Here is a 13,907-nt window from a genome sequence, read left to right as displayed (position 1 = left end):
CTCAGGCCATGTTGGGGTCTGCTGTCATCTTCACTGAAAATGTTAGGTAAGTAATTTTTCTTCTGTGCCTCGATTTACCATCACTCCTTTTTTATTCTTGGTTATTTAGCTTACAAGATCTTCAGAACATGTACAGTTCATAACTATGCATCATTAAAGTGCCCAGGACATTAAAATGCTGATTTTTGTCAAGATGAGAGGGTAACATGACTACAGAATAAATTAGGAAAAGAGATAGGAAAAAAGATGTCTAAACTAAACTTAGTTGCAGCCTGAAAATAAAGAAAAGCATTCTTTTTGAAAAAGAAAAGAAAAAGAAGAAAAAAAATAGAAAAAAAAAAAAAGATTGCTCTTCACAACAACTGTGTCTTACAGACTGAAAATATTACCTTCCTTTACGAAAAGGCAATTGTACCATTACCACTTTTGGGAACACATCTGGACAATGTTGATGTGTATCTTTTCTTTTGTTATAAATTGAAATGTTTTTGAATTATCTCTTTTGACCCACCACTGCCCCTCTTTGTTTAGCATTCAGTTCTGTCAGGACCTTCGAAATGTAGTGTTCCCTTATACTGCCATTAAGTTGAATAATACATGCATATTATTTAATCCAAGCTGTCTCAAGCAGTTAGTTGCCTTCTGGAGACTTTCCAGACGTTTCTTGAAAAGAGATGACTAGGAAAGAAAGAAACAATTTCACTTGATGAACTGACCAGCATATCTTTTGTCTCAGTCATCTTTCACTTAGAAAATCTTGTTCAAATAAAATAATTGTGCTTGAGACATAAGCAGGTTGTTTCGTTTTTGTGTGTTGTGTTTTGGTTTTGTTTTTTTTTCACCCACGAGGCTCAAAGCTTTACAAAGGTGGTAAAACATAATTATCCCAGACAAACAGGAGTAGAAACTGAGTCACAGTCCTTGGGTTAAACTTGGTAGAAAAGCAAAGAGGGAAACTGTGGTAGTCTGGAGTACTTGGCCTCCTTCAAATACTAGCAAGATTCCTTTCTGCATAGCCATCCTTTCTGCAAAACAGAAAATGTTTCTGCTCAGGGTACAAAAGCATGCCTAAAATGTAATGCTCTCTGTACAACTCTGGGTTACCAGGTGGGCAACAACACTTCCCAACTGTAAGAGCACTGAATGTGAGAAAAATAAATGGCTAGTTCATTTTTGCAAGGAAGGTGCTGCAACATCACTGTGAATTCAAGGAGCTTGGTATTCCTGAAGTGTTTTTGCAGGATTATTTTTTCGGTTCACTCTTTAGTTGCATAACAACATATGCTTTCCCTATTTACAATGTTAAAATAGACCAAGGTAAAAAAAAAAATACTCCCACTGCAAATGATATGTCACTGACATCTACTACTGATACACCGATGTCTTTTTCCACCAAAGCCAGCTAGATACTGCCTCAGTCTGCCATGAAATACCTGTAAGCTCAGAGCCATAAAGTGTAGCAATGTGCAAAGAAATGAACCCAAAGAAAAAGCATCTGCTTGGCAATCAGAACTTGGAGATTGTCCCTTAAAGTGTTGGTAGCTCCCTGGATCTCCCTAGTGTTTCCAGCAGATATTTAGGGTTGGAAAGAAGAAATGCTTCAGCTAAGCCTGAAGGCACTTGTTGGAAGGTGTCCCAAAACGTGGAGATTGTCACTAGCAGGGATCAGTCTTTTTTGGTGGCAGATGTTTTATGCACAACAGTGACTGGAAGGAAAATTTGCCACCCAGCAACTGTCAAACGCAAGATGTCTGCAGTGTGTTAAGAGCTTTAGAAATAAAATACTAGGTTGTGATAGAGGTTTGCTTTATGTGAAGTTACTCTCTCGTCAAAATAATTTTGAGGAAGAATTGTTTTCCTTTTTTAACACCTGTTTTTGACATTTCTGAAATGGAAAAGCTTTTTGTTGTTGTCAGAATGACTCTGTTATGAAATGTAGATGTAGGTAGGGTAAGAAAGAAGTTCTAACAAATACATTTGAGGGATTCCTGCAAAGAGTTCTTGCACATGAAATAAAAATGTACGTTCTAGCACCTCTCAGCCTTCCCATATCATAAACAAATGTGGAAATGGAAAGGGCAAATTCTCAGCTGTGAGCCAGGATTAAAACAAGCAGCAAAGCCTATCTCCTCTCAGCTCCACCCTGAGCCCTCCCCTTCCCAAGCACCTCCACTACTGTTAAACTTCAACCAGTCACCCATCCCAAATCCTGGGCTTGAAACCAGCATGGTGCTGAGGACACCAAGAATATTTCTTTTTGGTGGACCGTGGTTTTGAAAGAGAGTGGTGCCCATTTGCATTCATGTGGAGGTTTGGACAGCCACCAAAGGGCCTTGGTGGAGATGGCTTGGTTGGCAGAGAGAGAGTGATAGGTTAAAAGTGCACGATGGCTGCAGTTCATCACTAGGATATCAGTAATGCAGACATGCCTGTATGTGTTTGGATTCCAGGCACACGTATCTGAATACACAGAGCTAAATCAGGGCTGCTGCTCAAAACCTTTATCAAGTGTCCTCAGCCAGAAACCCTGAAGCCTCCCGCATTTATCTTCACCACGCAGAGTAACTGCTGCAGTGGGTTGCAAAGCGTTGTACTTAAGAAATGAAGTCTGGAGAGAAATGAGTCTTCTGTGCAATTATTTCATACTTTCTGGCTCCTCTGATTCAGTCTAGCGCTGAACCTCTCCCTTCTCTCCCCCTTCCCATTCGCCCCACGAGGCCTCCCTGACCTTATAATCCACCCACGGTTTCCATGTTACTGTCAGCCTCCTTACACTTGACTGATGAGAAATATGTGATTATTCAACACATCATAAAAACAGCCAGAGCAAATGAAGGAGAAATCTGGAAAGTATTTATAGAAAATCTGTAAACAATCATTGCAATTCAGCTATTCAAAGCTGTGCACACATTAGCTTATTAGCTGTTGAGCTGTCAGATGTTCTTTGGTTCTTTCACCTTTGTTAAAAATTAGGAACTGCTTTGTTAAACTCTCAGCCATTTTGTATTTCGTACATTTCTGTTTGCAGAAACAATTTATTTTTTGAGCCACAATAACTGATTTTTTTTTCCCTATGACTGCACATCATTTCATTGACTTCAGAGGTTTGACAAGCATCAATTCACTGACATTCCTTGTGTGCTAAAAGGCTTCTTGAGGTGACTTCAAGCACATGCATCTGTTTGCTGTGTACAGCTCAACATCAAATTCAGAGAAGTAGGAGGGAGGAGGTGAGAAAGAAGAAGCCATGAAATTCTTCTGAAAAGCAACACAATGCAATGGAGAGACATGTGTTGCAAAGTCACTCTTCTCTGCGAGAGACAGGGGTGTTTCTTACTCACCATAGCATGATTTAACCAGAGCGGGATGACTCCATCAAGGCTTTTGGGGTAAACCAGCTCTCGATTGTAGGTATACAGTATCCAAAAGGATATAGACACAAACTGGAACCAAAATACAAAATGAAAGAAATCTCAAAATGGAAGACAAACATAACTGATGGGATTTGGCTAGTGCCTTCATTTCTGAGAAGGCAAAACGTCTCCTACATGGAAAGTGGTGATACCGCATGATAAACTCACGTATCGCACATGTTACAACATAAAGAAAGGAATTTACTCTGAGGTGCAGTTTTCTGTGTTGATACTGTGAGGAAAAACCTCCTTTATAAACTGCCAACACTGACGTTTTCTGTGGAATACTGATTAGCCTTAAACTTCCCCCCCACCCCCTCTTTGCAGATGGGATCTTTTGATGGTCCAGAAGTATTCCTCCAGGGATTGGCTGTCAAGCCACAGCGCTTGTTCTGCTCAGTAACAAAGTAAAAACAGATCTTGGTAAGAAAGTTCACCTAAAACTCATCCTTATCTTCACAATTTATAAGCTTAATTCCTAAACTGCAGGTGCAAGCTGCACTGTGGGCATCCATTTTTATCCCAACAGAATTTACAGTGGGAGAACTTAACTGGCGGAAATGAACCCTGGTATTAGTTACTGACACATGGAAGCCGATTTGAACTTTTTTGTCCTGGCTTCATATTTGAGCACACTTTGTGCTTGGGGTCGGAAATCAAGGGTGTGAGATCCTGGAAGAATCAGACTAACCTGTGCCTCTGTCCTGCGGGCACAGTGAGGATGCCTGGGGGGGATGTGACAACAGCATGATGAATACTGCTGTGCAGGGAAGATAAATTAGCCAGTCTTTCTGTCTCCATCCCTGGCAGGACATTTTTTAGTGAACCAGCTGGCTGGGCTGCTTGTGGACTGGATTTAAGCAGCGCTTCTCAGCTCTTCGATACTCAGAGGTGGCTGCAGGCTTCAAGTACATGGAGCAGCACCTTGATGTGTAAGTATCCCATCAGTTCCCGTTCAGCCCACAGCATTTCAATAAACAGTATTGTCTCTGAGGGAGTAGGTGGTTTGTGGTGAAGCGGATGTTGGCTGTCGCTATAATTATTGTCCTGCAAATTTGTTTCTCTCCAGCACTTATTTAAAGCTACACTGGAGTCAGACAAGGAGATGCGAGATTTTGCTGCCTCTTAGGTACCCTCTCATGTCCCCCTGGCCCATGCTGCCCTTTAGAGAAATGCCCTAAGTCGACAAATCCACAGCTATTTGGACCATGAGATTAACAGAGAGGTGACACCTCATTCATCCTTTGGGGTCAATCTGTGTTCGCTTGGGGACAGCAACCCTAAAGTTCGTGCAAGAGGCTTTGCTTTCAACCATGACAGGCTCAGCACTGTTTCTTCTTCTAAATGGTCCAAATCCATTTTCAAATGGTAAGAGAAAGCCTACGGTTTTTACCTATTTTAGACACATACATGCTATGCTATACACACCCCTAATCATTTATGCAAACATTATTTTTGTGTACAGAGGTTACTTACTGTGGACACTGGGAAAGCCAGGACACTGAAAAGAAGGTCTCTGCTGGAAATTACGCACTTAGCACATCGCAGTTTCTTAATTAGTCTCAACACATCAGCCAGGAAGGACACCCCATGGAAGACAGCCTGCAAAACCTGAAGTAATTACACCTAATGAGGGAAACTCATCCAGCTTTAATTAGCACGTTCCTCAATGAACTCTGCTCTTGCTCTTCAGGGAGCTGTTTTGTTCATGAGCTGCAAACCCACGTGAGGGAAATAGCTGTTGGCTAAATCTTTTTTACTAACTGAAACTGATTAAATAAAGTTGTTCAGGAGATAACTTTAACAGTATCTCACTTAATAGACTAAACAGAGATGTGTGATGTGATTCAGATGGGAGGGCTGGAAGGACATGTTGAAAGCCAGCTCCTTTCACACTTCTTATGGTAATTGTTACGTTCAATATATCGGAGCATGATACGACAAAATATGCCAGGAAATGTTTCCTGTAAAGCAATTGCTAGAAAGGTTCTGCCAACAATACAGGGCCTTCCTTCCAGGGACTCACAGTGCAGTTGATCTCAGTGTCAAGTAGCTCAAAATGCTCTAACATGAGAGTTATGTGCAGAAGTTATCAAAATTTGATTGCTGAACTTGGAGGGATTCAGGAAGGGGCTACAAGTGCTTAGAAGCAGAGTTCCCGAGTTCAGTAACTAGAATTGTATAAGTTAAACTATTTATAACTAATGAATTTTGGAGTTGGAGTGGGGTTGGTTATGGTTGTTTGGTTTTGGGGGGTTTTTGCGTGTGTGTGGGGGGGGGGTTGTCGGGGATTGGCTCAAGGAGCACAGACATGAGTCCACCAAGCAACTGTACGAGCAGAGCCCATTTTAGTTGACATAAGTAGGCCTTAGTTAGCTTGTCTATTAGGCCGTGGGAAAGGGGGGAACGGAGAAGTACTAACTAAGGCAGGGTCAGGATATTTTTGAAGAGATAAGAGTCAGAAGAATGTGGGATGCGCATAGCTAGCTAAACCCAAGTAGGTGGAGTAAGTAAATGTGCTTAGCCTATTAGATAGAGACAAGTATGCATAATTATGGTATTTGGTATAAATGCACGCTATCTCGGGCAATAAAGTTGAAGTATGCTTTATCACTCATATTGGGTCGGCCGCATTTCTTCCTCCGTCCGCTCGGGTCTGGAACTCTGATGGGACTTTTCTCTGCAGGGGGTTTTGTGTTTTTTTTTGAATCATTTACGAGTAATGAAGGGGGAGTTGTTTGGAAGGATGCTAGGAGGATTTGGTAAAGAACTAGTGCACAGTGCACAATAATGCACAATAATGCACTGTGTACTAAGTGCACAGTGACAAAACAGAATTCTGCAAATTGTGTATAAAATTATCAGAATATTGTGGCTTAAGCCAATATCACTTTTCTGATTACTCTGTTTTCTCTCCTAACACTACACAGCAGATCATGTTGAACCAGATTTGTCAGATATAAAAAAGCAAGCCCCAGCAGAAAAATACTTATCCTGCTACCTTCCATTTGGCACTGAGTCTAGTTCAATTCTGTTAACTTATGGGGTGCCCTCTTCTTTTTAAGGCTAGGTTATCCCAGAGTGATGCAATATGGGCAATTCAGCCTGCTGCACTCCCTGGACCAGCTAGGGATGCTTAAATGGAAAGAGACTGTTACAGCTTTCAGGATGAGATCCTTTTGCCATGATCTTACTCTGAATCAGATATTTATTTAGAGCTAAATGTCTGAAGTTGTGGCCAATTACTTCATCAGTTTCTGAAGAGGCTGAGAAGGGTGGTGCTAGGGAGGGGACAGAATTAGTGCAACACTTTTCCATCAGAAATTCCTCTATTATCAAAATATCTGAGGGAAGGAGGGGCCTATGATTTCACCATGCCCATTGTCAAACAAAGGTTTCTGCAAGCTTTAGTTTGCAGAGACTGAGTCTTCCTGGGGAGTAAAATGACCTTAGTTTGTGTGACCCAAAGTATCAGTGCAGTTGTCCACAACCATTCCCATCCATTTTGTGGCTTCCAAGCAAGGGGAAAAGACATGTCCTTCCTTCTCTATCCTTGCCACAGTCTGGATGGTCCCCACAGTAGACTGCAGCCTGGTGCCACTGGTGGAATGTCCCCTGTCCTCACACAGACCCACTGTGATGGAAGTGTGGTGGTGCTGACTCAGGCTGCATGACTGGTCCATGGTCACTCAGGACCAGGAATTGGAGGTCATGCACCACTTGGTTCAGCTGCAAAGCCCTATCAAAAGGGTGGCATGAACAGCCACGTTTTCACACAAAAAAAAACAAGCAGCTTCATCAGAACCCACATACAGTTTTGTTCAATTCTGAGGCACCCAAACCAGCTCTTTAAAATGTGATTATTTTCCCATTATTGCAATTGGCCTCTGTAACTGCGGGCGCAATTCCTCAGTAGGGATTCAGCCCTCTAAATCATGGATCTGGTTCAGAGAAGCCTGTACTGTGGTGCAGCAAACCCAAGAACATGTTCAACCCACACATGTGGCTCAACCCTTGGCCTTACCAGTACACCAAAAAACAAATCCTTGAAGAGCTAAAATAAGCCTGGTAATAAACAGAAGCTCTTTTTACACCCTGTAGAGTAAGCAGTAACTTTCTGTAAGAAGCATGAAAAATGAACATGACGGTGGTGACAGTCTGGTGACACATGGTGACTAATTGCCAATCAAGTAATTAGGGAGAGGCCTGGTTCCCAGAGGATGGGGCTATTATTATCTTGTTCATGGTCAGCCTTACATTAATCATGGGCCAGGGATAGGCTGCTTCTTTCACCCCCCCTTCAAAATTAACTAAAACAAACATTTCTGAAAAGAAACAGTCACAAAACAGCCACATTCTCAGTCTGGTAAATATTCTGTCATGTGCAGGGGAGGACAATGTTATCTTCTGTATGGAAAATGCTTATCTGAATGTGTAACCTGACCCATTTCTCTGGCTGAACATGGAGAAAAGCAACTCCTAGAGAAGTCTGAACTCTGTCTCAGAAGTTTGGTTTTGCACTGCTCATAGCTCTATCCTTGTCCATGGCTGTGGTTTCAAAGGGGTTTCGGTCAGTTTGGGATTATTCTGTATTTTCAGGAGCAATGGAAGGATAGACAAATAACTTTCAAGCCAGGAAACTGAACCTGGCTAGAACCACTCCTAGCATTTCAGTAACACTCAGTCTGGCAGGGTGCACTGCCGGTAGACTAGAGTTTACAGGCTTGTTCCTATAAGAAAGGCACATCCAAATCTTTCAGCCCTTTACTAATGGGAAAATGTTGACATAAAAAAATTTAAAAATAATAATAAAAAAATAGTCAAATTATTCCAGATGTTCTGTGATTTTCCCAAACAGCAGTGCTGGCACTCATAAATCTATTGCAGCCACTCATGGAATATAAATCCACTGGCTGTAAATAAAGAGGATCCCCTAAAGTATTCCCACACGAACAGAAGGAAGACTGGAAGCATTCAGAAAGCTAACAATCAACCCAAAAGGGAGAGTATGGATGTGATTATCCCTGTTGGAGGGATGCTGCTTTCCTCCCTAGGCCCTGCAGAGCTCTGTGGCAGTAGGTGCTGAAGAAATACTTAATTTGGCCAGATCAGTTTTCCAAGCTGAGAGTCATAGTGACAAAAACAAACCTTAATTTTTATCTGCTGCAGTGATCAAAGGGGTGTTTCTGTTTGACCTGACATGATTTACTTTCACATATAAGATCTATCCATATGTGTATATTGAAATCTCTAACTACTACAAATAAAACAGGCTCCAAGCTCTTCCCTTAAGGGGAAATAAATCCAATATTCTGAGTAGGCTATTAGACATAACAGTCAACATTTAGTGCAGACACGCAGCCATTCACATGATAACAACCTGGATAATAGATATACTAAATACTGGGTCTTTTTTTTTAAGTAAATAAAAAACAGCTTTTGGAAGAATTGAAAATATTTCAATTATGAGAGACAAAAGCATAAGGATAAATAAAATGGGACAGGAATGCAATTAATAGTTTTTAAAGGTGCAGTGTTATTATTATACAGTGATTTACTAATAGATTTAGAGTAGTGAACAGATTTGTATGAGCTCTGATATTTCAGGCCAGGAATGATCCAGCTTGTACTGTTTTGTGTCATAGACAAATGAATATAAAACCATTTCTATCTGTCATTTCTGCTTGTTCAATAATTGGTCAATGAACTCCTTTGATCCAAAACCCACTTATCTTTTTTTTTTCTCCCTACAAAAAAATATTTCCTTTCTGAATCCTGATTGCTATGATCATTAACTAGAAAAATGAATCTGAAGTAACGTCAGGGCTGTAGCTCTCTGGGGAGAACTGCATGACTAGTGAGGAATTGAATGAGGTGCTAAAAGAGGGTCATATCCAGAAGAAATTCTTCCAGCATCCCTCCAGCAGAGTTAGGAGTCAAACTGCATTTCCATCCCCTGGAAAATGTCACGTTTCCCAGTATTTCCATTTCAGATCACAGTGAACTGGCCACAGCAGATTTCTGCAAAAAGACATTTTAAAATCCTATTCCAAACAGCTAAGAGGAATTTTGAGGGAGAGGACTTTCCAAGCGATTCAGGTGGCCAGCGCCAGCAGCCAGGCAGTCACAGCCTGGCAGGAGACAGGCAGAAGATTTGGACAAGCTTTCTGTGTGCCTGGCTCTGAGATAAGCCTTCAAGGCATGGCCAAAGGGGAACCTTTTTCCCTACTCTTCTTCCCGGGACTGTATTTCCCTGCATCCCGAGGTGTTTCCTGAGACTACTTCCAAAAGGCTCAGAAATGAAACACATCAGGTGTGCACCTGATAGACCACCCTCTGGGTGACAGCCATCTCTTTTTCCTCGAGGTCCCTCAGCTGCAACAGGGAGTGTTTTAATGCCAAATCATGGGACAAGTCTTCTAGGTCCTGCAGAACCTCACAGGGAGCTCCACACTCCCTGAGTCCTGTTGTCTTCTCACCCTCTTCCTATGTTATAACATGTCTCAGAGAGCTTTTGACACTTGGAGATAGCCACAAATGCCATCCAGATCAATGGGAGAAGGGAGGATGAAGGCATTTCTCCCCCTGAGCCCTTTTCTCTTTTTGGCAATCCTGTAGAAGAAGGACTACTGGCCATGAAGGAATGATTTTGTGCATCTTGCCCCATTGTCACATTTTCTGCATGAGGGACAGGTAACATCAGGTCAAATCATCTCCCTGTTGGCTGACAGCTCTGTTTTAGCATCAGGATCAGATTAATAAGTGGTTAAAACATGGGAGACAAAGGACTAGTAAAGTGGAGCAAGGGTCCCTGCTCACAGAGATTTAATGAGACCTGACCTGTTAAGCAGATCTGCAAATGAGCTGCAAAAGGAGTGAACATGGAGGTGGAAAAGCTTTGTAAATTTTCTTTTTTTTTTTTTCTTTCAAAGCAAAGCCTGTCTGCAAAATTGCTGAAGAGTCTTAGGATACTGAGTGCCTGAGAGATCAAATAGCAGGTGAAAATCCATGTGGATAAGTGCAATGTAATGCATTTCAGGGAAAAAAAAAAAAAAGAAAAAAAAAAAAGAAGCCAACAAAACACAACTAACAGAATAATGCAATTGTATGTTTTCCAGCAGTGGGTTCTAAACTATCACCATCCAGGAAAGAAATGTCGGACTTGCTGTGGGTAGCACGCTCAAACTGCCATCTCCTTGCTTATCAGGAATCAAAAAAGACAAATGGAGAGTTAAGGATTGTTAAGAAGAAATAAACAGACAAGGAAACACCTTTAGGCCACTGTATAAATCCATGCTGTGCTTATAGCTTAACCACTGCAGCCTGCCCTACTTACCCCTTCCTGAAACTACAAAAAACTACCGCAACTACTGCAAAGGGTGACAAGGATGTTTTAATGAAAGAAGCAGCCCTTTGTGAAGAGAGATGAAAACAGCTCGGACTTCCAGCTTGCAGAAAAGAATAACTGAGGGAGAAATCTGGTAGAGATCCCTAATGAGCAGGAAAAAAAAAAGTGAACGGGGATGAACAATTAAATTGTAACACAGAAGTAAAGAGACATCCAATTCAGTTGTCAGGAAGCAGCTTTACACCAATAAAATGAACTGCTCTTTCATGCAAGGTGAACTTGCGTTGTGGCGCTCATTGCCACAGGATAGGGAAGGTATCATAAGTATAAAAGGTATGTTTTTTCTTTAGATAGGTGAAGGGAAGGCTTTGATGGGTATTAGCTACTTTGGCCTGGATTCGGGTAAACAGGTATGCCATTGTGAATGTAGAGCCATAAAAAGTTTGTTTTACACTTATACCTGCTCTTGTCTTGTGCAGCCTTTCCCTGATTATCCACTGCTGGTCACTAACAGAAGCTAGATGCTAATTTCAATGAGTATTTATGCATCCTAAAATATTGGGAGATGAATTACTTGCTTTATCCTCTTGATCTCATGCTTTAGAGCTGTGTTATCTACTGGGTGACAGATTTCATTATAACAGTGCCAGGGGATGGAGATGCTGTTTTAGCTGAGGGTATGACTGGTAATTTAAGGGGCTGGCTTTACCCAAAAACCAAAGGAGAGGAGCGGGGCACACAGGAAACAACTCGTCTGGGACTTGGCTGGTAGAGTTTTAGTCTACTGACATATGTTCCATCAGGAGGAACGGAATATCCTCAAGGTTGTTGAACCCTCACCATTTGATTGCTGGTATTTCAGAAAAACTAGTTTTTAAGAACACCACAAAAAGCCTAGGTGTACCAATATGGAGATAACATAGCAACAAATCACACACATGCCATCTAAATACAGTGATGTACGTGCTGTCACCCTTGTGCAGCTGGCTTGGCCACTGAGAAGGGTGTTGCGGCTCCCTGAAGCCCAGGCTGTTGTAGCCACCTCACCTGCCATTGATCACCTCTTGGTTGCAAGTATTTCACTAAATCACAGGATGGTTGGAATTGGAATGGACCCAACTTTCCCAACTCCCCAGGGGTCTCCAAAGGCCCCACTTGGAGCTGGGGAGCCTTTAGGCTTCCATTGAATTCCATGGCAGGGTGTCTACTTCTGAAGAATAAAAGTAGAGATAAAAACACCCCAGGCCAGACCTCCCACTGGTATTTAACTCTGACAGTCATACAGAAGGAACAAAGAGCTACGGAGGTCTCTGTGGTCATCCTTCAGATTAGCAAGTGTCCCTGAAATATGTCCCTTGTAGGAACCCTCTCCATATGCCTGGTCGTTTCACCCCACTGCCACCACCACCACCACGAGCCACTGCTGAACCACTTGGACCATGAATAAGCCTTCTCTCTTGATGTATCATCTCTCTTGCTTTCATTTTGTTTTCTAACTTGTGAAACCTTAACATATTAGGAGAACCAGAATATATAACTGTCTATGTTTTTCTATGTACTTTTAGGAAACGCAGAGAGCAGTTGATAGCACTGTTAAAATACATGTGATAGTGTCACAAGTTTCTCTCTCTGCAGGCTGGCATTTCTTTCGCTCGTGCTCTAAACTGATTTTTTAACTAAGCATGTACTCCGAACGGCTAAATTAGCACAGTGCTATGCTTTGTTTTACCTTTTCTATAATTTACAGACTATTAAAAAATTGAAGTCAAACTCCATGCAGCATTATAATGAGTATTGAATTAAGTGTTAGATAATAGGCATCAAACTTGCACATGTCCTGGATATTCTACCTTTCTGCCCTTCTCCTCACAGATAACTTGCCTCTTTCACAAAGAAACAGCTAGCTTCAGAGTACATTTTTAAAGCCAAGCAGCTTGCCAGCTGATATTCTTTCTGAATAAAACCTATGAATACATTTTGCAGCATAACCATGGATCCCTGCTTAGTTTGCTCTGGGGTATAAACCGTTAAAGGAAACAGTTTAACAGCAGCAAATATACCAGCTGCATATGTCTTGAGGCACAGATGGCAGACAAACAAATAGGCATATTGGTATCACTGTACAACAAGATTTGCTTACCAGATTGAGGACTGTCAAATATTTCCACTGCCCACCATAAAGGAACACTTCAGATGGCCGCTCTTCTGTTCTCACATGCGCGATTGCATAGACGACAAAAAAATACCAGACAAAAACAAGGCAATGGTACACCGTGAGAGTAGATATTTCCATGCTTTAGTTAAGAGCAAGCGATAATCAGTCCAAAAGCAGCTTTTCTCTTAAGGTTCTCGGCCGCTGTGCATGGGAAAGGGCAGGGCAGGAGGGTTTGCTTTGGAACAGACTGGGGACACTTTGCCACTGCGCTCCTGTCGAAAGGAGTATGCACCAGGCTGTGAACTTCGCTTCTGTTTGTTTCCCTTTTCACTGTACGGATAGGCTGTGGGGTGGGAGGGATGAGAAGAATAGGCTTATTCCCCGGATTTAAATGTCTTGCTCAAGATTAGTGAAGATTAGTTGCGGAGTTACATAAGTTTTTTGGGTTTCTTTTTTTTTTTTTCTTGCAAAAGTGGGGGAAGCTTTGTCACTGATTTTGTATAACAGGCTGTCGTGCTGTGAGTAGCAAGTGAAAACCTGCAGCATTTTATTCCCTCGGAGTTACGCATGTAGTCATGTCCCCAGCTCATCTTGGGAAGCCTCTGAAACTGTTTATTCCTTGTGCCAAAGGAAAAAGTGGGAAACATAACAGTCTGTGAAAGAAAAACAAGTGGATTTGTTGATGGGCTGTGGAGGTGGCAAGGAAGCTGAGAGGGTTTGTAGGCAAGGTCCTTGGGGTTGAAAATTACTGTGAGCATTGACATTCTCTTGGTGAGAAAAGGCTCTGCTGCCTTTATGGCACTCCACACAGCTGGGATCCTTCACAGTCATGCACGGCAGGTCAGCCAAGCCCCAAGTGGCTTTGAACCTCCATCAGGGATGGAGATGCGGGGCAAGGGCCTTGGGTGACAAACCCTAAACACTGAGCAGGGTGTCTCACCTACCTGCCATTCACCTTCAGGCAGCCCCTCTTCCCTGGTGGGACATTATC

General features: G+C 42.1%; 1 protein-coding gene across 3 annotated transcripts in view; it reads right to left on the bottom strand.

The window, feature by feature from the left end:
• ADTRP (androgen dependent TFPI regulating protein) overlaps positions 1-13,286 on the bottom strand; it is a 34,575-nt gene extending 21,289 nt beyond the window's left edge. Inside the window, exons 1-3 of one of the 3 annotated variants that reach the window (XM_021301345.2) lie at positions 12,902-13,282; positions 4,890-5,024; positions 3,342-3,443 (exon numbers count right to left, since the gene is read on the bottom strand). In XM_021301345.2, coding sequence (XP_021157020.1) covers positions 3,342-3,443; positions 4,890-5,024; positions 12,902-13,054 — 390 coding nt within the window. In that variant the 5' untranslated portion in view covers positions 13,055-13,282. Of the gene's footprint in view, positions 1-3,341; positions 3,444-4,889; positions 5,025-12,901 lie in introns of all 3 variants that reach the window. The other 2 variants (XM_005512545.3, XM_065052415.1) reach the window with 2 other exon arrangements.
• Between the last annotated feature and the right edge of the window lie 621 nt (positions 13,287-13,907).

The sequence above is a fragment of the Columba livia genome, chromosome 2 (assembly GCF_036013475.1).
Source record: "Columba livia isolate bColLiv1 breed racing homer chromosome 2, bColLiv1.pat.W.v2, whole genome shotgun sequence".
Taxonomy (NCBI): Eukaryota; Metazoa; Chordata; class Aves; order Columbiformes; family Columbidae; genus Columba; species Columba livia.
This window is presented reverse-complemented; position numbering and strand designations above follow the sequence as displayed.